The sequence below is a fragment of the Hemiscyllium ocellatum genome, chromosome 2 (genome assembly GCF_020745735.1).
Source record: "Hemiscyllium ocellatum isolate sHemOce1 chromosome 2, sHemOce1.pat.X.cur, whole genome shotgun sequence".
NCBI classification, from domain to species: Eukaryota; Metazoa; Chordata; class Chondrichthyes; order Orectolobiformes; family Hemiscylliidae; genus Hemiscyllium; species Hemiscyllium ocellatum.
Window position 1 is genome coordinate 132,807,164 of NC_083402.1, and position 24,742 is coordinate 132,831,905.

At 38.7% G+C, this 24,742-nt stretch overlaps 1 protein-coding gene across 1 annotated transcript in view; it reads right to left on the bottom strand.

Moving 5' to 3' along the window:
* The window catches only part of LOC132829009 (ephrin type-A receptor 5-like), a 331,532-nt gene that overhangs the window by 250,667 nt on the left and 56,123 nt on the right, over nt 1–24,742 (bottom strand). The window contains exon 3 of the mRNA XM_060846273.1: nt 10,511–11,174. Within this exon, the coding sequence (XP_060702256.1) occupies nt 10,511–11,174 (664 nt within the window). The remainder of the gene's footprint in view (nt 1–10,510; nt 11,175–24,742) is intronic.

A 24,742-nucleotide genomic window follows, 5' to 3' on the forward strand; every position in this document is an offset into this window, starting at 1 on the left:
AGAGATCAACTCTAATATATGAGAGATTAGTTCAAAAGTCAGATAATGGTGAGGAAGAGACTGTTCTTGAATCTGATGGTGGATGTTTTCAAACTTCTGTATCTTCTGGTTATAAGTTTGGTCACTGAGCTGATAGATTTGTTCTCAGATGTTTTGTCACCATGTTAGGTAACATCATCAGTGAGCTTCTGCTGAAGCACTGGTGTTCTGTTTTGCTTACGATTTATCTGTTTGTTGTGGTGGGTGATATCACTTCTGGTTCTTTTACTGAGAGGTTGGTAAATGGGGTCCAAATCAATATGTTTGACAATGGAGTTCTGGTTTGAATACCAGGCCTCTAGGAATTCCTAGCCTTGTCATCACAAAGTGCAAAAAATTAGAAGAAACCCACAAAGACACAAACAACATCCTTATCAGTATTAAGTTCACCAAAGAGGAAAAGAACAACGACAGACTCGCTTTCCTAGACGTCACAGTAGAACGCAAAGCTAATGGACAGCTCCATTCCAGCATTTACAGGAAAGCCACACACACTGACCAGATACTTAACTACAGGAACAATCATCCCAACACCCACAAATGGAGCTGCATCAGAACTTTATTTAAATAGCCACAACACACTGCGACACCCAGGAGCTAAGAGAAGCCAAAGAAATACACCTATGCAATGTATTCAGTAAAAATGGGTACCCGATAAGTGCAGTCCGCTGATTCCTACGCAATAGACTTAAACAAGAAAACACAACACGCTCAGAAACTTTAGCCACCCTGCCATACATTAAAGACATCTTAGAATATTCCAGCACCAACACACTGAAACAGTTCCTAATTAATTTAAAGGATCCTGTACCAACAACCAGCAGAACAAATGTCATATACAAAATACCCTGCAAGGACGCAACAAACATTACATTGGGCAGACGGGCAGGAAACTAGCCACCAGGATACATGAGCACCAACTAGCCACCAAAAGACATGACTAACTATCACTAGCATCCATAAACACAGACGAAGTGGGACACCAGTTCAACTGGGACAATACATCCATCCTGGGACAGGCTAAATAAAGACATGCGCGGGAATTTCTAGAGGCCTGACATTCAAACTGGAACTCCATTAACAAACATATCGATTTGAACCCCATTTACCAACCTCTCAGAGAAAGAACCAGGAGTGATATCACCCCCCACAACAGACCAAGACAGATAAATAGCAAGCAGGATAGAACACCGGTGATTCATCGGAGGCTCACTGATGATACTACCTAGCATGGTGATGAAATGTCTGAGAACAAATAAGTCTGAGAATGAGTTCAGCAAGCAAACTTACCATCTGATCCACAACCTGAGCTACAAATCTTCTCCAAAATTCTGTACCTTCTGCTCAATGGAAGAAAGTGGGTGACAGTATAACCAGGCTGGGAAGAGTCTTTAATTATGTTAGCTGCTTTCCTGATGCAGCAGAAAGTATAGATGGAGCCAGTGGAAGGAAGGTTGGCTTCATGATGGACTGGCTACATTCACAACTCTCTGCAATTTCTTGCAGTCTTGGGCAGAGCAGTTGCCCTATCAAACTGTTATATATCTAGATTGCATTCTTTCTATGGTGCATCTATACAAGTTGGTAAGAGTTATTGTGGACACTCCTAATTTCCTTAGCTTTCCAAGGAAGAAGAGGCAATAGTGTAGTTTCTTAACCACAGCATCGACGTGGATGGATGAGGACAGGTTGTTGGTGATATTTACTCCTAGGAACTTGAAGCTCTCAACCATCTCCACCTCAGCATCATTGATACAGACAGAGGTGTGTTTTTCACTGCACTTCTGAAAGTCAATGACCAACTCCTTCATTTTGCTGACATTCACAGAGAAATTGTTGTCTTTAGGGCATGCTACTAAGCTCTCTGTCTCTTTCTTGTACTCTGTCTTGTCATTGTTTAAGATCCAACCCAATATGGTGGTGTCATCAGCAAACTTGTAAATGGAATTAGAGCAGAAGGTGACTATACAGTCATGAGTGTATAATGAGTACAGTAAGGGGGTGGGTAAGGAGTCTTGAAGGCCCAAATCTCTGTGGTTCTGCCCATTTGTGTAATAGGGATCCTGCAACATTTGTGAACTAAAACCAGGTGTAATCTGTGACAACCATCTGATGAAGGTGCAGCGCTCCGAAAGCTGGTGCTACCAAATAAACCTGCTTGACTATAACCTGGTGTTTTGTCATTTTTAACTTTGTACACCACAGTCCAACACCAGCATCTCCAAATCAGGTGTAATCTGGTAACTGATCCAAGTAAAAAATGAGGTCTGCAGATGCTGGAGATCACAGCTGAAAATGTGTTGCTGGTCAAAGCACAGCAGGCCAGGCAGCATCTCAGGAATAGAGAATTCGACGTTTCGAGCATAAGCCCTTCATCAGGATCCAAGTGTTGACATTTCAGGTTTCAACTTTCCACAGAAAATGTGAGTGATATTCAACTGCTTAAGGACAGGCCATGAGACAGACCATGGAAAATGTGACCATTTGCAGCAGAAATGGAACCTGAGGAATCTGAGCTCAAATTGTGGCTGCGGCAAATGTCAAGTCTAAAACTGCAGTACAGTATTTGGGGAATGCTACGCTGTTGGAGGTGCCATCTTTCAGATCAGCCATTCAAACATGATAAGATAAAAGAGCCCAACTTTGAACAAGAGCAGGTAAACTATGCTGTGTCCTGTCCAATCTTTATCCCTCAGTCAACATCATGGAAACAAATTATCTGATCATTATTACATTGATGTTGTGTGAGTTTTTGGGTGAAATTTGGCTGCTGTGTTTTCTATATATCCATACTGACTCCACTGCAAGTGTACTTCAATAGCCATCAAGTACTTTGAGTGGGCTAATTGTATGAAGACATTTTATAAAATGCAATAAAACGCCTTTCTCTTTCCAAGCCAGGTGGTTCAAGAAGCTTCCTCTCCTGCCAATAATGTGTAAACAAAAAAGAATACTGTCTAACCATCGGCCCAAAGACTCAAGTTTCATTTAAGTGCTATTAGCCACTGAAAAATTAAAAAGAATAAATGAGTAATAATTGGCTACAATGCTTTTACTTCATTACAAGTTATTGAAAATAAAAAGTAATATTTTAGATGTTTTATTGCAAACCGACCGCAAACTTCACATGGGTACAATCGATGTCTGTCTACCTGTATGGGAAACCAGTTAGTGTCCCACTTCAATTTAAAAGAAGCACTGTCTGTTCAAAGCTATTAGCTATAGCCCTGGCAAATGCATATGGCACAAGATAGCCAGAGTTCTACTATGATAACACTTAGACCTATCACCTACCCCTGACCACATCTAACCAGCCAACCATTTATTGAGCCTAAATCCAACTTTAGAACTTCAATGTATTTAAAAAAAACTTCAGTTTTAATGACATACAGTCATAGAGTCATCGAGATGTGTAACACAGAAACAGATCCTTCAGTCCAACTCGTCCATGCCAACTAGATAGCCTAAATTAATCTAGTTCCATTTGCCAGCATTTAGCCCATATCCATCTATAATCTTCCTATTCATATACCCATCTGTACTCCTTAATTTTACCAGCTTCCACCACTTGATCTGGCAACTCATTCCATACACACACCACTCTTTGCATGGAAATATTGCCCCTTAGGTCCCTTCTAAATCTTTTCCCTCACACTTTAAACCTATGCTCTCTAGTTTTGGACTCCCCTACCGTAAAGACAAGACATTGTCTATTTACCCTATTCATGCCCCTCATAATTTGATAAACTTCTACAAGGTCACCCAATAGCCTGCAACAATCCAGGGAAAATAGCTGCAGCCTATTCAACCTCTCCCTGTCGCTTAAAACCTTCCAAACCTGGTGACATTCTTGTAAATCTTTTCTGAACTCTTTAAAATTTCGCAACATCCTTCCTGTAGCAGGGCGACCAGAACTGGATGCAGTAATCCAAAAGTGGCCTAACAATTTTTTTTCTTCCTAAGCAAAAACTTCCTCTTGATTTTATATACTTCTTCAAAAATATCCTAGATGAAGATTAAACACATTCAATTTACAATTTATGTATCTAACCCACTTTTAACCAGGAGCATGTTGAGTTTGAAAATTTGAGATTAGTTTTAGAACCTGTAGATAAAAAAGCACAAGCAACTATGAAACAGTTCAAACATTGTAAAACCCAACTAGTTTCCTTAATTCCTTTTAAAGAAGGAGACCTTCCCAGTCCAGAAGAAAAGGTTTATCCAGTATTGCCCCATAGGCCCCATTCCCACTGAAATGTAGTAGACTGTTCACTACCACCAGGGTAAAGAAAGGTGGACAATCAATGGCTTTAATAACAGCAGCGTGCCCAAATCTTGAGAATGAGTCCTGCAAAGGATTGAATCTCATTTCTGAACAGAGGAACGAACGAAAATGCAATCACCAAACTGCTGTTCAAAGTTATTGTTTTGAGAAATTTTATTCAAATTCTTCAAACTGGTTTGTGGGGTATCAAAATGTTGCCATTAGTAACTTGGAACATTTTCTGCACAGTTATGAGTCCACAAGATTGTCCGATTAAGTGACAGCCCCTCTTAAATAAAGACTAAATTCAACCAAAGCAATTGCACCATTTCACAGTACTTTGTGCTTAGCAGAGAATGAATAGTGTACTGTTGTTTGCCATTGAATAAATAGCCATAAAATGTATAACAGCCTGACTTTCTAACAAATGAAGACCAGAACACAATCATACAAATATTTATTCAAATGAAAATTCATATTCCCTGTATGTTTAAAAATACTGCAAGTAAGTAATGCACATGAAAATAACTGGATATAGAGTTACATAGCTTTTCTAACAATTCCAGCATTTATTATTATTATTAACTTTCTTGTTGCCAAGAATTAAGACTTTTTTAATGAGCTTTAATAATCTATTGAAATTTAAACATTGTATATCGTCACACTTCTTGTTTCATTATAATTGATGCTTGCTGTTATGTAGAAACACGTTACTCTCATTTCAACTCGTCATATTGGAATTGCAAATCTATTATCAGTGCACTGACTATGATGTCACCACTGACAGAAGGATGGTAACAAATGGAACATATTTACAAAGGCTGTTTAACTTTAGAAAAAACAAATATCAATGTTTGTAACAGAATATAAACTAAAGACAAAATAAATTACTTGCTGAATTTTTTCTGCATGTCCCTCACACAATAATCACTAACTTTCCAACTTTGCTTCTCAAAAGATGTTCCCAATCACAGATGAATCTTAGAATCATTACCATAAGACCATAAGACCATAAGACATAGGAGTGGAAGAAAGGCCATTCGGCCCATCGAGTCCACTCCACCATTCAATCATGGCTGATGGGCATTTCAACTCCACTTACTCGCATTCTCCCCATAGCCCTTAATTCCTCGAGACAACAAGAATCTATCAATCTCTGCCTTGAAGACATTTAGCGTCCCGGCCTCTACTGCACTCTGCGGCAATGAATTCCACAGGCCCACCACTCTCTGGCTGAAGAAATGTCTCCGCATTTCTGTTCTGAATTTACCCCCTCTAATTTTAAGGCTGTGTCCACGGGTCCTAGTCTCCTCGCCTAACGGAAACAATTTCCTAGCATCCACCCTTTCCAAGCCATGTATTATCTTGTACGTCTCTAATAAGTCTCCCCTTAATCTTCTGAACTCCAATGAATACAATCCCAGGATCCTCAGCCGTTCCTCATATGTTAGACCAACCATTCCTGGGATCATCCGTGTGAATCTCCGCTGGACACGTTCCAGTGCCAGAAACAGGCCATTTGGTCTGTTGAGTCTACACTGACCATCTAAAGAGCATCCCACCCTATCCCTGCAGCCCCCCAAATTTACCATGGTTAACCCATCTAGCCTACACAACCCTGGAGACAATTTAGCATGGTCAACCCACCTAACCTGCACACCTTTGGACTGTGGGAGATGATTTGCTGTTTTCAATTTTTATAAAGTCTCCTGTCTAGTCTTAAAGAATGCTTGCCACTAATTATTTTTCATTTAAGGCTTGATTAAATCAGAAAGATTCTCTACACTGCTAGCTCAGCAACTTTTCCAATATGTTTGTAAGTCACGATTTGTTTACCATGGCCGCTGCAATTTACACAGAGGTATGGCTTTTTAGAATTGGTGTTTGTTTTTCTGCATTTGCTGCCAAGACAAACAAAAATAAAGACTATTACATCAGAGTTCCTGTGATCCTCTGGGATAAGTTTGATGGACCACCATGTCAATTACCAGGCAGAGTATTTTCCCAGACTTTCCCAATATTGCTGCATTCTTTTTGAGACCAGAACTGTGTTCACAATTGTGTGGTCTAGCCTAGGTTATAAAAAAGTATCATTATTTTTGCAAATATATGCCCAGGTCTCTTTGCATCTTTGCCCTAATTATATTTTTTTTACTTTAAAAGGAGTAGATGACCCTTTATTTCTTCCTAATATTTAGATCTGAGACGACAGGAAATTTTCCCACTTCAACATTTAGATTTTCAAATTCTTTCCCACAAAGCGGTTAGATGTACACAATCATGAATATATTTAGGACAAAGATCAATAAATCTTTGGGTTCCAAGGGAATTACAGGATATGCAGATAGTGCATGAAGGTGGACTTGGGTAAGGAGATCAGCCATGATCTTGCCAAATGGTGGAGCAGAATTGAAGGAATAATTGGCCTGCTCTTAGGCCTATGTTTTCAAATGCAGCAACTCAAACATGAAACTATGTGCTATAAAAACAGAAGTTGCTGGATATGCTCAGCAAGTCTGGTGGAATCTGTGAAGAAAAATCGGAGGAAGACCCACTGGACCTGAAACGTTAACTCTGACTTTTCTTCACAGATGATGTCAGACCTGCTGAACGTTTACAGCAACTTCTGTTTTTGTTCCTGATTTACAGCATCCGCAGTTCTTTCAGTTTTTATGAAATTATGTGCTGTTTAATCACCCATACTTAAGAGTTGTCAACATTTTACATTTTGTTGCAGTCTTCCCCCATAGTAATTATATCTCCAAATTAGTTGTTTTCACAAATTTTTCATTTTGCATTTCTGTTTACTTATTACAATCATTTACATAAATTGTTGACAGTAGTGGTCGGAGCACCAATTCCTGTGAAACACCTTATCCCACTTTTCACCCGTCTGAGTTACTTGCCTTTAACCCTTACTCAGTTATCTGTTTTGCAAACAATTTGTTACCTAGTCTGGGTTCTGTCACATGGTTAAATATTCTTCTCTGGTCTACATTATCGAAGGTCTTTTGAAAGTTTGAATGTCGCACATCCACTAACTCTTGTTGACTTTTTATGTCACATCCTCAAAGAATTAAAAATGTTAATCAAAAATAGCTCATCTTTGTTATATATTTGGATTCTAGATATTTTTGTCTTTCAAGAGTGAAAACGAAAGTTTCATTATCTAAGCTAAATCCAGGGTCCACAGTTCCCTGGATTTGTTCTTTTATTTGAAATATGAGAATCAATTTAGTGTATGCCAAACCTCTGGTCCCATTCCTCTTCCAATTTCCTTCTTCAAAAATAAATAATAATACATGTTCTACCTTTTGTCCCAAGCTGCTTTGCATGTGTACAGATCCATTCAAGCCCATGATTTTATCCTGGAATTATGATTAGTTTATCAATTATCATTTGGTAATATTTCTGACCTTTCCTCTAATGCCATGAAATAGTTTTTCCATTCATACTTGAATTATAAATAAACATATTTTTACCTGCAGATACAAGTGTGTTAACGATCAAGTTTGGGCATGCATTAAACTTGCACGGTGGCACAGTGGTTAGCACTGCTGCCTCACAGTACCTGAGACCCGGGTTCAATTCCCAACTCAGACGACAGACTGTGTGGAGTTTGCACGTTCTCCCCGTATCTGCGAGGTTTTCCTCCGGGTGCTCCGGTTTCCTCCCACAGTCCAAAGATGTGCGGGTCAGGTGAATTGGCCATGCTAAATTGCCCGTAGTGTTAGGTAAGGGGTAAATGTAGGGGTATGGGTGGGTTGCGCTTCGGCGGGTTGGTGTGGTCTTGTTGGGCTGAAGGGCCTGTTTCCATATTGTAAGTAATCTAATCTATATTACACTGTATTGTTGGATTTTCACTAATTGTGAGCACATTGCATGGAACTTCCAATTAAAGCCTGTGAGGCGAAGGAAATAGAACATAAGAATAGGATAGTTCCAAATACTGCAAAGGTTAAGTGAGTCAGCAGAAATTGGGCTGATGGAGAGCAATGTGGGAAAATGCAAACTTGTTCACTTTGGCAGGAGAATAGAAAAACAAACAGCACATTATTTAAATCAGGAACGATTGCAAGACTCTGGGGTGCAGACCTATTGGGTGTTCTGGTAAATGAATCACAAAAGAAAATGCAACTCAAAGGTATTGCGAGTGATTAAGGAGGTAAATTAGAATCAGAATCCCTGCAGTGTGGAAATAGGCTCTTCAGCCCAACAAGTCCACACCAACCCTCCAAAGATTAATCCACCCAGAACCCCATTCCCCATATATTTACCCCTGACTATTGCACCTAACCTACACATCCCTGAACACAATGGGCAATTTAGCATGGCCAATTCACCTAACCTGCACATCTTTTGACTGTGGTAGGAAACCGGAGCACCCAAAAGAAATCCACATATACACGAGGAGAATGTACAGTCACCTGGGGCTGGAATTGAACCCAAGTCCCTGGCGCTGTGAGACAGCAGTGCTAATCACTGAGCCACTGTGCCTCCCCAAGCTATGATTTATTGCAAGAAGAACTGAACATAGAGAAAGGGATGTTTGGCTAAGCTCATACAAGACATTGGAGAAATTAAATCTGGGATAGTGTGTATAGGTTTAGTTTTCTCATTTAAGAAAGGACCTAATTACATTCAAAATGGTTCAGGGAAGATTCACTCAACTAATTCCTGGGGCTGAGGTAGTAATCCTATGAGGCTAGCTTGGACATTTGGCACTTCTATCCTCTGGAATTTAGAAGAATGAAGGAGAACTTTTGAGATATAAGATACTGAATGGACTTTCCAGGGTGGATGCTAAAAGGATGTTTCCTACTTTGAGAGATAACCACAGAACAGAGTTTTAAAAAAAAAGAGATCGCTCATTTAAGACAGATTATGAGATTTGTTTTTTTTTCTTTCTGGGAGTTCCAAGTCAATGTAATTCTCTTTTCCCAGAACATGGAAGCATGTTCATTGAATTTTTTTTCAAAAAATTCCATACAATTTTGTTGCTTCCTTCTTGTGTCATCCTATTGGGCAGTGAGTTCCAGATCCCCAAGACACTCCACAAGAAAACGTTTTACTCCTTTTCCCTTTAAATCAGCTACCAATGAATTTAAATTTATTCCATCTGATGTCCCTACAGAGGGAAATAGGTTATTTCTATCCATTCAACCCTTGGTTCCCTAAATCTCAAAGAAATCTCTATTCAGCTCTCTTTTATGACGAAACCAGCTTTCCTGGCTTTAATATGTTCCACTCCAATAACATCCTTGTAAATCATCTCTTGAGCAATCACATCCTTCCTGAACTGCAATGACCAACTATTACATGCAGCACTGTAGCTGTGATCAACCCGTGTTTTATGTATTTCAAGTATTACTCTTGTTGTTGTAGTATTCAAAATATTAGGTATCTTAGTTGCCTACGTTCACCACTTTATTTGCCTATCTTGCTACCATCTTGGCAAGAGATTGATGAATATTAGCCATAGAACACAGGAATCGCAAAGCATTGAATAACTGGAATTTTGTAGAGAGCAGAGATGGAATGAAATTGATATAATACAAGGGCTTTATACAAGAACTTTAAATCCAACAAGTAATTTCATGTTTTAAGCATTAATTCATGTTGCTACATTTTTTAAAAACATTTATTTAATAAATGAGGAAGAAATGAAACGGTCTTTCCAGGCCATGCCAGTCCAAGGATTTAAAATGCTAATTGCAGCTATAGAATAAAGGGAATATTTTCTGCATCTGGCCAATGTATCACAGTGTATGTGCTACTTCAACCTATGACAACTCTAGGCTCTGTGTTATGCAAAAGGATGGCTATTAATGCAAACTGCAAACTAATGCAAACCATAAATTTCAAGCTCATTTCTCCCTTAGATGAGGTCATCCTCATTATTCCATGTACATGAGAGACATATTTGAAAATGAAGGCAGGGAAGCCTTCCCTTGCATCCAAGACCGTGCCACCCTCCACTAAATATCATACCCCTGATATACAGCATGTGTACAACAACACAAGAATCACTCATAGTTACCTGTAATCCAAACTATCTTCCTTTTTTCTTTTTTATTTCATTGTTAATTACGTACTAGATTATATAGTCACCTAGGAAGTAAAATTGTCAGGTTTACTTTGTATTTGTTGCTGTTTTGATGAAAACTTGAGATAATAACAGAAGCAGTTTTTGGTGGTTTAACTTACCTTGACATTTGTTACCTTGCTCTTCATAGCCTTCCTTGCACATGCACTTCCCTATTGGGACCAACCACTCCCCATCAGCACTGCAGTACATTTTTGGAGTGTCATCTTTGATTGAGTTGTTGACACACGTGCCTTGCACTTCTACCAGTGAGGATGAATCAGCTCCTGTGATTGTGTCTTCAAAGAAAGCAAGGTTGAGGAAAATAGATGGGCACTTCTTGTAGTACACACGTACAGAGACCAGAGCAATACAGGCACCGACATCTTGAAATGCTAGATAGAATCCCTTTTTAGACAGTGGGCCAACATCTCGCACTTCTGTATTTAACTTCATAACTCGATCTCCAAGGTCAAGCTCTGTGAAACTTTCATCCGCTGCTATTGTATCAATTTTAATGTACTGGTTTTCTCTGATATTTCTCCCATCTTCATCATTGGATTCAAAATGATATACATTAAAAGTCTCTTTGCAGGTTCCAAGACCTCCAGGAAGACTATTGCAGTCTCTTAATGTAAATTTTAGCTCAATGAATATACGGCGGGCCCCTTCATTGGAGATCCAGTTAGTTTGGAGCCAGTTATTCTGATTTTGCTCCATAACATTACACACTTGGTACGTGTGTATTGGAGTGTAATTCTCATCAACCTCACTGATTTCTTCCCACTGTGAAAGTAAGCAGAAGTACAGCATTAAATACAACATTGTAAAGCAACATGTCACAATGTTAATAAACAGTATTTGTCATGGCAGATCTTTGGGGAATTCACAGGTTAGTCATTATTAAAATATCATAAGTTACAAAATTTGCAATAAAAATGCAGCAGTAAGGTGATTTCTTTTGGTAATCAGTACATGTATGTTTTGTTCTTTCATTTCTATATTTCACAGGCAATTCTATTTATCTTGTCCCATTGTTTTATGTCTCTTTCCTACTCACTTCTGTACCTTTCTTTTCTGAACTTTATACTCCTGTTTATCCCTCTTTGTTTCTTCGCTTCTCTCCCTCCTTCATTCCATCTATTTCTCCCTTTAGTTCTCACTCCCTCCTCGATCATTTATGTTTCCTTCCCTTTTCTCTTCTTCATTTCCTTTCTCACATCCTTAACCTTCTTTTTGTTGTTTTGTTTATCTCTTTCTCCTGCTTTCACTTCTTTAACTGTTCTATTTCTCACCTTCACTTTTGTTTCTCTCCTCTTCTTTCAACTTTACTTCTCTACTTCGGTTTCTTTTCAATTGTCCTCCTCATTTCTGTGTGCGCGCGTGTCTCCCTCACTCTCTCTGTTTTGCTTTCTTCCCTTTCTCACATTTTTGCATTATTTTTGCATTTCATTTCTGTATTTCTTTAATACACTTCAATTTTATATTCTCCTGTTACTCCTTTTCTAATTTTCCTGCCTTACTTTCTATCAGTACTTTTTTTCCGTCTTCTCATTCATGTCTATCTTTCTCTGTCACACTTGCTCACTTCTGCAATAGTCACCATATGGAGGGTTGTACAAAACAACACTTCTGTGAAAAGAGAGGAAAGAAAATGGACTGAGATGTGCAAACAAATCAAGTAAAGGATAGACAGTGAAAGGAGGAGCAAAAGGACTCTGGTAAGCAGACAAGGGACAGGCACAGGTTTGAGAGTAACTTGGGATATTATTGGTGGTGAATTGCCACTTCACATATGGGGCAGGCAGTGTCTGAGAATTCTCTGTTGTGACTGTTGGACACTTCAACACATAACATGACTAAAGGACTCATTCATTCCATCCAAGATGAGCTCTGATGAAGTTTACTAATTTCAAAATTTTATTTGATTTTTTTTCGTTAACATGCACTGTCAATAGCAGCCCTCAGGTAAGTCGTAACAGTAACCAAAGAGTGGGGGGGGTGGTGGGATATGGAATTGAGAAAAGGAAGAACAGCAGCCAAGATCAGGAAAGACCTTGATGATAGTGAGAGGCAACTTCAGATTACGATATGATGCTGATGGCAGGTTATGTTTTTAATATTGAATTGGGAGACACTGTCATGCTTTTTTTTCAGATCCCCATTCATGGAGTCATAGAGTTACCCAGCACCAAAACAAACTGTTCGGTCTAACCAGTCCCTGCTAAACATAATCCCAAACTAAACTTGTCCTGCCTGCCTGCTCCTGGCCCACATCCCTCCAAACCTTTTCCATTCATGTACTTATCTAAGTGTCTTTTAAATGTTGTAACGGTAACCACATCCACCGTATCCTCAGGAAATTCATTCCTCATGTGAACCCCACTCTGTGAAAAAGATTTGCCCATCATATTTTTTTTAAATCTCTCTCCTCTCACCTTAAAAATATGTTCCCTAGTCTCAAAATTCCCCATTCTAGGGAAAATACACATATAATTAACCCTACCTATACCCCTCATGATTTTATAAACCTCTATAAGGTCACCTCTCAACCTCCTGTGCTACAGTGAAAAAAGCCCCAGCCTACCCAGCCATTCTTTATGACCCAAACCTTCCTAATCGGCAACATCCTGGTAAATGTTTTCTGAACCCTTTCTAACTTAATAATATCCTTCCTATAGCATAACAGTGTTGCTAATTTGGTGGAGACCAGTGGCAATGCCTTTTCAGCAACCTGATATGTAGCACATTGACCTAGTTTACCAGAATGCAGCAACACCACTGCATTGGAAAAAACAACATTACAAAGGTGGCCTTAAATAGGCTCGATCAAATATGGAGCTTTGATAATCGGTATCAGGAACAGGCTTAGATGTCTTGTTTTCTTATCTACACTAAAGCAGTAGCCAGCAATATCCATCTTGTAATGAGACTATATAAGGGACACTTATTCAGTCCCTGAGAATGGACTTGGCTCTTTTATTAAAGCTACTTCATTACACATTACCAGATCTAAAATTCCGAACAGGAAAAAAGCAATTTTGCGTCAATTAATATGTAATGAGGTAGTTTGATAAATGAACTCAGAATAAATATTTTATATCAGTTTCATGGCAGAGGATGCTGATAGCATTCCGAAAATAAGAATACTAAATAATCAAGGAACAAGAATCATTTGGGCGGCATGGTGGCACAGTGGTTAGCACTGCTGCCTTGCAGCATCAGAGACCTGGGTTCAATTCCCGCCTCAGGTGATTGACTGTGCGGAGTTTGTATGTTCTCCCTGTGTCTGCATGGGTTTCCTTCAGGTGCTCTGGTTTCCTTCCACAGTCCGCAGGTTAGGTGAGTTGGCCATGCTAAATTGCCCGTAGTGTTAGGTGTAGGGGAATGGATTTGAATTGGGTGGTGGGTCGGTGTGGGCTTGTTGGGCCAAAGGGCCTGTTTCCACACTGTAAATAAAAAGAAGTAAGTACATTTTTTCCTCAAATGACAGTATTAGGGAAACTAATGGGGATAAAGGGCAATGAGTCCCCTGGACCTGACAGATTGCATCCTAAGATATCAAAGGAAGTAGCCTGAGAAACAATGGACACACTGGTAGTAATCCAATAACACTCTGGAAGCTCCTCATTACCCAGGAAAAGCAGGTTGTTTGACTCCATTCCCAACTAATGCATAGTGGCAGCAGTATGTACCATCTACATAATACAGTGCAGCAAAATGCCCAGTTTCTTCAACAGAACCTTCCAAATCTGCATCCCCTACCAACTGGTAAGAGAAAGGCAGCAAATGCATGGGAACTCCATGACCTGCAAGTTTGCCTCCAAGTCAAACACCATCCTGATTTGGAACTGTATCGCCATACCTTCACTGTCACTGGGTCAAAATCCTGGAACTACCTTCCTTACACCCTACATGCTATTTCACTGCAGCATCTCAAAAGGCAGTCACCATTATCTTCACTAGGGCAGTAAATGTTTATCTCACCAGTAACACCACTATTCACGAACAAATTTTAAAAGACTTTCTACTTCTGATTTTGGGCTTTAATTCTCCTAACTCAAAAGAGGTAAGGACATATGTTAAATTATATAAAAGAAAACCACTGTTTTCTTTTTAAAGTTATATTTTCTCTACAGTTTGTTGTTTTAATGGTTATAGAGGTGAATACAGCTAAGTTTTATTGCCTACCTTTGATTCTTTTTGGCTGCTTTAACAGAATAAATTTCAATAATCTGATTGTCCTAACCCCAGAACATGTTTCCCAGTTTCTAGTTACTTCATTAATTTGCATTAAAATAAACATCTAGACCATGTACAATTCAGGAATATAAATATGTGTTTCTGTTACAAGTACTGAACAATAAAACTGCTGAAATAGCAATACTAATCAAAGCAGACTATTAAAGAATTAATATTAAAAGACTATCCCAACTGGCATCACTCTTACACAGGAACAAAAAAAGTACTCCAGGGAAAGATGGACTAACGGTATTGCAGATATGACATATTTATAATTATGACTATGTACACAGAATGAAGAACATTTTCCATTCTGCTTTTAAAATATCCTTGTAGAGCAAAAGTAAAAGTATTGTTTGGTGATGATAGCAGACTTCTCACAAATAAATTCAGTGAAGTGCTCTATTGCCTTTCAAGATCATCACATTGTACAAAGTAGAATATGTTTTTAAATTAGAAATATTCCTTAATCGTCCTTCCTTTAAGAAAAAGCAATGTTAGGCTGATTGAACGGATAACCTTGATCTTCTCTGAACTTTTCTGCATTTATTGCTTAGACTAACTAGAATGCCATTCCCTTATGTCTAAATGACCTGGTAACAAAAAACCTTCTAAATTTGTGCAGCCACTTGCAAAACAGTCTTGTACCCAACTCCCTAGACACTAATCTGTCCACAGCTTTTCACACAGATAATATTACATTTGCGGCTTAGTCTCAACAACTGCATCCATAAATCAATTTCAATCCAGCTTTAATTATCTATCTGTAATCAGGGCTATTCAGGCCACATTTACATCTCATTCCTGCTGGCCAAGTAGTCACATTAGTCTTTTGAAGCTTATTCAAGCTTAAATTATTATATTCTCTGATAAACATTGAAGCCCTTTCAGCCTGAATTTCGTGAGCAGCATTAATGTATCTCAGGAGCAGAAATATCTACGAGTAAATCATGATTTTAGCGTGGAAGATACAAAGGCCTCCTCACACCCAATAATGTTTTTTTTTAATGCTGCCACTTAGACTGAACTTGATGTAATCATTCAACATCCCAAATTCAGCAGCAGCAGATGGAATCATCATTCTCCAATTGCAGTACATCCTTTGATGATTATGGCACTGGACTGAAACACCAAATCATATGTAGAATTTTGTTGTTCTATCACCCATATTTCGCTTTGCCAATGAGCACTTATCAAAGAATAATCAGTCATTGTAGAGTATGACATGTTCTGTATGATTTTGTGTAAAATACACATACCCACAGCTTTTCATTGCAAATAAAATGCATCTCATAAGCATATATGAATGAATTTTCACTAAATATATATGTGAAAGCCTGAATACAAGAATCCATAATTAAAGTTAAGAGTCATTTAGCTAAATGGAGATGAGCAGATTAATCAGATGTAGAGGGTCTTCTATCCTCAGCTTTAGCATAACAACTGTCAGATTCGATGTCTCTTGTATATGGGGAATATGAAATTCTTCACATAGCACATAGGACAGTAGGTGCTCACCAATTACACAGATGGACTAATACGAGTTTTTAATGAAATAATGAAGGACATGTTAGCCTATTTATCTATTACACTTCAGGAAAGATGGATTCTCAAAGGAAATATGCTTGAGCTGCTATGGAGCTTGTAGCCATCAAGGCTCCTGCCAAAATGTAGCTCCTATACAGTAATAGGAAGAAGAAAAATATACACTGGATTTTAAGATGCTACAGTAAGACAATACATCAATAACAGCACCTTTTAAAGAAGCACTTTGTTTTATAAGTTGCACATATTGTCTTGATGGTGTGGTTTAAAGCTGTTATCTTTTGTTTAGAAAAAAGACAGAGATGCTGAGTTGTCCAGTTGGAAAGCCAGTAAAGTAAACAGTTTGTGTTAAAAGTTGGAACAATAGAAGCAGCCTGGATGGGTGCAGCCAGCTCTCACAAACCAGTTTCTAGTTTTTACCTTTGAGTTTCAGCATCAGTTGCTGTTGGAGTCTCAACCAGGTTAGAAGCTGCAGTCAAGGTCTCCTGGCTGCTACTGTCTCTAGTTTTCACTTGACTTTTTTTCTTTCTACTACTGGATTGCATGTGAGAAAATCTGATTTCTGAACTTGTCTTCTTTGCCAAAGGTGTATTCATGGGATGTTAATATATTGGAACAGTTATTTACTAATAATTACTGTAGCCATTTTTCTGTTAAATTTTCCAAAGAGTTAAGTTATTCTAAGTTTTTCTTTCTTTTGTTGTATTTTAACTACAGTGTTTGCATAAATTGTGTTTTGCTTAACATCGAAATGTTTGACCAGTCTAATTGCATCTGGAACACAAGTACTTTATATTTCCCTTTAAAATAAGAAATGTTAGTGTCTAGGTTGGCTTCTTAAAATAGTCTGAGGGGGTCTGGTCTGTTCTATAACAATACCTATACAGTAATTAAGAAATAAACAGCAAAAAGGAGAGACATGGGTCAAACGAATTTGCACCATTCAGAGTTTGTGAAGCATCAACACATCTTAGAACTTGGTCCATTGCTCTTTGTTAATTCCTAGTTTAGATCTTACCCCACTTTCAATGAAAATATTTTCACTGATTTTTGTGGAAACACATAATAGCTCAATTAGAGGAAACCTTGATTTTTTTTTAATAGTTTATAATGGATGCCACAAATCACCAGCCTATCTGGTATCTCCTTATTTTTATTTCTATTAGCTACATTGGGAGAAATCTATGGAGACTTTTAAAGATACAACTGATTAGTATGTAGTACGTAGAAAAGGATTAATGAAGAAGAAAAACAGCAAATTATGTTTGTCTAAGTTAGAATCACAGAATCCCTCCAGTGCGGAAAGAGGCTATTCAGCCCATTAATTCTGCACTAACCCTACGAAAAGCATCCCACTCTATACCTGCATCTGTTATTACTAGTCCACCTAGCCTGCACATTCCTGGATGCTACAGGGCAACTTAGCATGGCTGATGCACCTAAACTGCATATCTTTGAACTTTGGGAGAAAACTAGAGCAGTGGAAAGAAAGCCACACAAACACAGGGAGAACGTGCAAACTCCATACAGTAATACAAGACTGGTACCGAATCCAGATCTCTGGTGCTGTGAGGCAGCAGTGTTAATGAAATTATAGGAAGTGATGACAAGTGTGGTAAGGTTGGTGCCATTTATGTGAACCTTTTGACAAAGGGCCATTCATTTTGCTAACAAAACCAATCTAAGCCAATAGAATTAAAGGGGCAGTAATGCTGTGGATATGAAGCTGGACAAAGTCAAAAATCACATGACACCTGGTTATAGTCCAACTGCAAAGGAAACCACAAGCTTTCGGAGCCCTTACTCCTTCCTCAGCGCTAGTTGGTTGAGCGTCAGAAGCAGAGTTGTGGTGAGCGGTATATTTAATTTTTAAGATTGAAGGAAATATATGCTCCACAGATGGAGGAGATAAGCAAACTGATGAAACACAGAGACATGCAGAAAACAAGATGTAATGCAAAGAAGTTGAAGTGATACACACTGGCAGGAATTATCACTGTCATCACTATGATATTCTCTTATTCCCAATTTGCTTCCTTTAACATAAACTTTTAAGAATTTTTTTTCATAGGATGTAGACTTCCAAGTCAGGCCTTTTAAAAAAAAACATTATTTGTTGTTCATCTCTGAAATGAACGGTGAGACTTGCTAAGCCATTGCAAACGAATAGTCAACAATATTGCTGTGAATTTGGATTCGTGTGTAGGCCAGATCCAGTAGGAATGGCAGATTCCTTACCCTAAAGTATATTAGAGAGCCAGATAGATTTTTACAGCATCAATAAAGGAGTTGTCATGATCTCCATGACAGAGCCTAGCTTTATTTTCCAGCTTTATTGAACTGAAACTCCAGGAGCTGATGTATTAGAAATTGAACCCATGTCACTGAAACATTAGCCTACGGCTCTGAATTATTACTCTTGTTACTGTGTCACCAATTTCCTCTAGAATGGTAAAGAAAATAGAGGAGCTGCAAGACATGTAATTTTAAAAGACTGACTACCTGACTCAGTTTAAATGTAGATTTTCCTCCATGGACACCAGTTTGACAGGGAGAGCCTCAGATACATATTCTAGTTATCTGCCTGTGTGTCAAAAAGAAACAGCAGAAGTCTGGAATGGCTTACAGGCAATAGTTTCAGATCTGCCTGATACCAATGTCCAGCAAAGGTTTGAACGTTCAAAACGTTTGAATCATCTGAGGGTGCTGGCTTTATAGAGGGAAACAGAATTTATATTTTACAATGCCTTTGTCTTCTGCAGCCTCTAGTTGGTAGAATTCTTGGATCAGATGCTCACAGGAGCAATCTTCAATGATTCCTATATGGGAATGTTCGCTGAACTCAGGCAGAAGGAAAAGAAATTGGAGGCTGGTGGTGATGTTTGCTACCTCACCTTCTTAGTTACATGATTTACACAAACCAAAGAAATCTCATGAAATTCCCTAATTGTTACGAAGCTGTGATGTGGAAGTGCTGGTGTTGGACTGAAGTGGACAAAGTCAGAAGTCACACAACAGCAGGTTATAGTCCGACATGGTTAAGTTGAAATCACAAGCTTATGGAGCGTTGACTTCACCTGACAAAGGAGCAGTGCTCCGAAAACTTGTGATTTGGACTATAACCTGGTGTAGTGTGACTTCTGAAATTGTGAAGCTTGATCGTGATACTATCAAGTACTGGAATCATCTTCAAGAGCTTTCAACAAGTTCATCAAAAGATTTTAGAGACAGGATGCGATTTTTATAAAGCAAATTTTGAAGGCTGGTTTTATCCATTATGATAGTAAAAAAAAAATCAGTGAATATAAACAAAAGGTCCTACATCAAAATCAGAAACCAGAAAACTCAGGTTAATAATGCATATGGAAGCTTTTAATCAGATGAAAAAAATAGGATAGCTCTCTGACTGACAAAAAATGGAGAAATAACAGATGTTATTTTCAACTGTTAGTCTTCCCTGATTTCTGGAACAATTGAGGTCACTGTCACTCATGATCTTGTGTTCCTCCTTGCTCAGTTTCCTGTACTACACCTCGCTAATCAAGAACGTGCTGAGAGTGAAGAGAACATGACTCACTGTCTTTCACCAGATCAGTGTCTTGATTTGTTTTGTGAAGGCACTGAGTTAATTATTGCAATCTGATCATTTTCTAACACACTACAGTGGTAAATCTAACTTCCAAGCAGGTCATTCCTTCTTATCAGTTGTTTTGTTTTTAATTGCACCAGCTACAGGTTTACTGCAGATTAAGGAGATTGTTAAAATATGTTAACACAGGAAAGTCAATTTTAGAGTCACAAAAGAGGTCAAATTATTTAACTTACTCACTTTCTCAATGGTTCAGCCATAAGGAGCATATTGAGGAAAAGCACAAGATACCTGGCAGAATCTGAGGAATGCTGAGTAAACTTTTAAGAGGTTCAGCAACTTAAAAATGATGTTCCCACGATGAGGGAGGGATGGGCACCTTTTCTAGCCTTTAGAAAGGCTGGAAATAACTTTAAAAATATTTGAGGGTATGTATTTGGGGTTGGAGATTTTGGAGAAGGGTGGAGGAGGCAGAAACATGGCAGTCAAAAAGTGCATACGTATCAAGGTTTAATGTAAACTGCAAGCAAAGGAACTCTGTAACCCATTCGTCTTGTTTACCAACTGGTAAAATGAATGTAGTACTGCACAAGGAAGCTTTGCCATCTTTGGCACTTTAAATGCTGTCTCCATATTAGGACCGCAAGAAATAGCACCCTAGCTCAATACTGTAAATACACTGCAAGCATAAAGAGAAAAGGGCTGCAAGCATTCAGGAATGCAGTTTAAAAGCAACGGCATAAGGCACTTCTGTTACAATAATATAAAACAAAGGATTGTGGATTCTAGAGATATGAAACACACAACAACAGAAAATTGCAGGACAAACTTTGGCAGTATCTGTGTTCTGAATGAAGATCACTGGACTTGAACCCTTATCTCTCCTCTCTCCGCACAGATGCTGCCACCGCTGTTACACTGTTGGCTCTGCACTGGGTAGTCTTTCAGGTTCAGTATCACCATGCATAGATTTCCTGTCTCCTGCACTGAACAATTCATTCTTATGGCCTAATATCTAATCATACTACTGCAATACCTGCAACCATAACAATGGAAGCTTTTGTGTGTACTGGGCACCAGAATCTTGCACGTGCCTCAAGCATATGTCCCCACACGCCATCTCCCATTTTCCAGAAAATAAAGTACTCAATATTCCAGTCAGAAACAGCCAATTGTCAAACAAGTTAGTTCAAATTTTATGTGGATAGGTTTTAGAGAATTTCAGTCTAATTCCTACAGATTCTTTGTAACATCAAAGATCTGAAAATTGGCCATACTTCAGAGGTCGTGATGCTGGATGTCTTAAAAGGCATAAAAGTGGATAAATCCCCAGGACCTAGGTGTACCCTAGAACTGTGTGAGAAGCTGGGGAAGTGATTGCTGGGCCTCTTGTTGAGATATTTGTATCAACAATAGTCACAAGTGAGGTACCGGAAGACTAGAGGTAAGCTAACATAGTGCGACTATTTAAGAAAGGTGGTGAAGAAAAGCCAGGGAATGATAGACCGGTGAGCCTGGTGGTATGCAAGTTGTTGGAGGGAATCCTGAGGGATCAGATTTACATGTATTTGAAAAGACGAGAACTGATTAGAGATAGTCAAAATGGCTTTGTACATGGAAAATCATGTCTCACTAACTTGATAGAGTTTTTTGAAGAAGTAACAAAGAGGATTGTTGAGGGCAGAGCATTGGACATGATCTATGTGGACTTCAGTAAGGCGTACGACAAGCTTCGTCATGGTAGACTAGTTAGCAAGGTTAGATCTCATGGAATACAGGAAGAATTAGCCATTTTGATACAGAACTGGCTCAAAGTTTGAAAACAGAGGGTGGGGGAGGAGGGTTATTTTTCAGTCGCGTGCCATAAGAATCAATGCTGGGTCCACTGCTTTTCATCATTTATATAAATGATTTGGATGTGAACATAGGAGGTAAAGTTATTAAGTGTGCCGATGACACCAACATTGGAGGTGTAGTGGACAGCAAAGAAGGTTACCACAAAATATAACAGGACCCTGATCAGATGGGCCAATGTGCTGAGGAGCAGCAGATGGAAATTAATTTAGATAAATGTAAGGTGTTTCATTCTGGAAAGGCAAATTAGAGCAGGACATGGTAATGGTAAAGCCCTGGGGAGAGTTGCTGAACAAAGAGACCTTGGAGTGAAGAAGATCTGCTTTCCTTTATTGGTCAGAGCATCGGGTTTGGGATTGGGATATCATGTTGCGGCTGTACAGGACATTGGTTAGGTCACTTTTGGAATATTGTGTGCAATTCTGGTCTCCCTCCTATTGGAAGGATGTGGTGAAACATGAAATGGTTCGGAAAAGATTTACAAGGATTTTGCCAGGATTGGAGGATTTGAGCTATAGGGAGAGGCTGAAAAGGCTGCAGCTGTTTTCCCTGGGGTGTCAGAAGCTGGGGGGTGACTTTATGGAGATTCATAAAATCATGAATGGCACGGATAGTGTAAATAGACTAGGTCTTTTCCCTGAGGTGGGGGAATCCAGAACTAGAGGGCAAAGGTTTAGGTGAGAGGGGAAACATTTAAAAGGGACTTTAAGGGACAACCTCTTCACGCAGAGGGTGTTACGTGTATGTAATTCGCTACCATAGGAAGTAGTAGAGGCTGGTGTAATTACAACATTTAAAAGGCATCTGGATGGGTATATGAATAGGAAGGGTTTAGAGGAATATGAGTCAAGTGCTGGCAAATGGGATGAGACTAGGTTAGGATATCTGGTCGGTGTGGATGAGTTGGACTGAAGGGTCTGTTTCCATGCTGTGAATCTCTTTAACTCTATCACAAATTATGCAACCCTATCGTTTGATATGTGCCGTCGTCTTGAGTGCGTCTCTTCTAGAGTTACCTACCACAATATTACATGAATGAATATTGCTTGAATATATTAACTATCTGAAATTATTTGATCAGCAAAAAAATAAAATTCTGTTTGCTTCTAACCTTGGTGAAATGCTCTTTTCCAGGTAATTTCAGACCACAACATGCAAACTAAATTAGTACCAATATAAGAGCAGGCATTTTTGATCCATTAAAATATGGAATAACACAAGGAAGGAGATTGAACTACTGATAAGGTTGGTTGAAAGTATCAAATTTAGTGTTGCTATTAGCATTCAATGCGTTGGCCAAGGTATCACTACAACAATTTCATTTTGGGTGCATGCTCTAATTTTTGTAAATAATGCCTTGTGCAAACTTTCAGCGAAGTTTGGAACCTTGGCAAGAATTTTTCAGACATGGCACTTCTTGATATTGCTTCTAGGTCTTGTCATGCAGTTCAGAGCAATACTTTGGCTTCATCAGAAGGATTACTGAGAAAGTCACATCTCACACAACAAGATGTTCCAAAATTGTCCTGCTATTTATCCAAGTGCACATTAGATGCTGCTTATGTTGCAATTCAGTATTGGTTGGGCTTTCTTTTTAACTGCACCTCTGGAGCAATTATTCCAGTTTGTCAAGTTAATCCTGGTGATAGTGGTCCATACCCGAAATGGTGCTGGTATTTATTCAGTATAATTTTTGTCTGTATACACACCACTGTAGCAGGTAATCAACATGCAATAACCAAGGAAGTAAAGCACATACAATCAACAAAAAAATATTTGTAGCCTATGCTTTTCATCAAACCATTTTACCAACAAAGCACACAAAAACATTAAAGTGTGCATGTAAGTACTGCACAAATATGAATACTGACAAGCCACATCCAACAACTTGTCTATTACTTATTTAATATTTACTATTCAAAATACAATTAGACTCTTTCGGATTCCCAATTAACCACATGTAGCTAGTGGTTAATGTCTTGAACACTGACCTGATTGATATACATGTAATTAGCATATTAGTTTATATTGCAATGTTAACAAGTTGTGGACCATTGGCATAATGCACAGCAATAAGAAGTTTGCCAACTATCGGCAGTGCCATGTCTCTGTTACAACTTGGCTGCACATATCATTGCTACAGATGGTGAAGCTCTGTAACAAGCCCCCTGCTGAACAGAAGCAAACTGAGGCACTTGTCCAAGCTTGTTTGCAGGTAGGTGGGCCACTTTCCACAAATAAGATCTGGTGCTTACTAATCTTCCGAGTAAGCCATTTTAATGTCATCTTGCAAAACCTCAACCTTGAAGTACCATATTTAAACCACTTTCAAAAATAAAAAATGTAGCCCACAGAAATGTTTTTGCTGCAATATGAATTAAAACGATAGGATTATTCTAAGAGTGTTCAATTCAGACAGCACTGCATTAAAGGTCAATACAAACGTTGGAAAACAAAATGTAATGCCCGTACAATTTTAAGAACTTTATCACTTCATGCCATTTTAAGAAAATATCTCTGTCAAATCTGGCTTCTATTCTATTCACAGCAATGAGGTAACCTGAACCAAAGTCACAAATGATCTCTTTTACATGGTGCATTATTTTTATACATCATCTCTCTAAATGTTGATGCAATAAACCACATCATCCTCCTTAAACCCCTTTCCCTCCTTGTCTACTTCAATGGAGCCAAAATGCTTTGTTCCACCCCTACCTGTCGGGTCATACTCAGAGTACCCTGAACAATTACAAAATCATGAAGGGCATAGATAAGGTGAATAACAAAGGGTTTTTTTTTCCCTTAGGAGAGTTCAAACTGCGGGGGGGGGAACATATTTTTAAGGTGAGAGGAGAAAGAATTAAAAAGGACATGAGGGACAACGTTTTTTACAGAGAGTGGTTTCTTGTGTGGAATGAAATGCCAGAGAAAGTGATGGGTGCAGGTAATTACAATGTTTAAAAGACATTTGGCTAAGTTAATGATGAGAAAATGTATTGGAGAGATATGGGCCAAGTGCAGGCAGGTGGAACTAGATTAGTTTGGGAACAAGATCAGCGTGGTCTGGTGGAATCAAAGGTTCTGTTTCCATGCTGTATAACTCTATGAATCTACAACAGTTTCC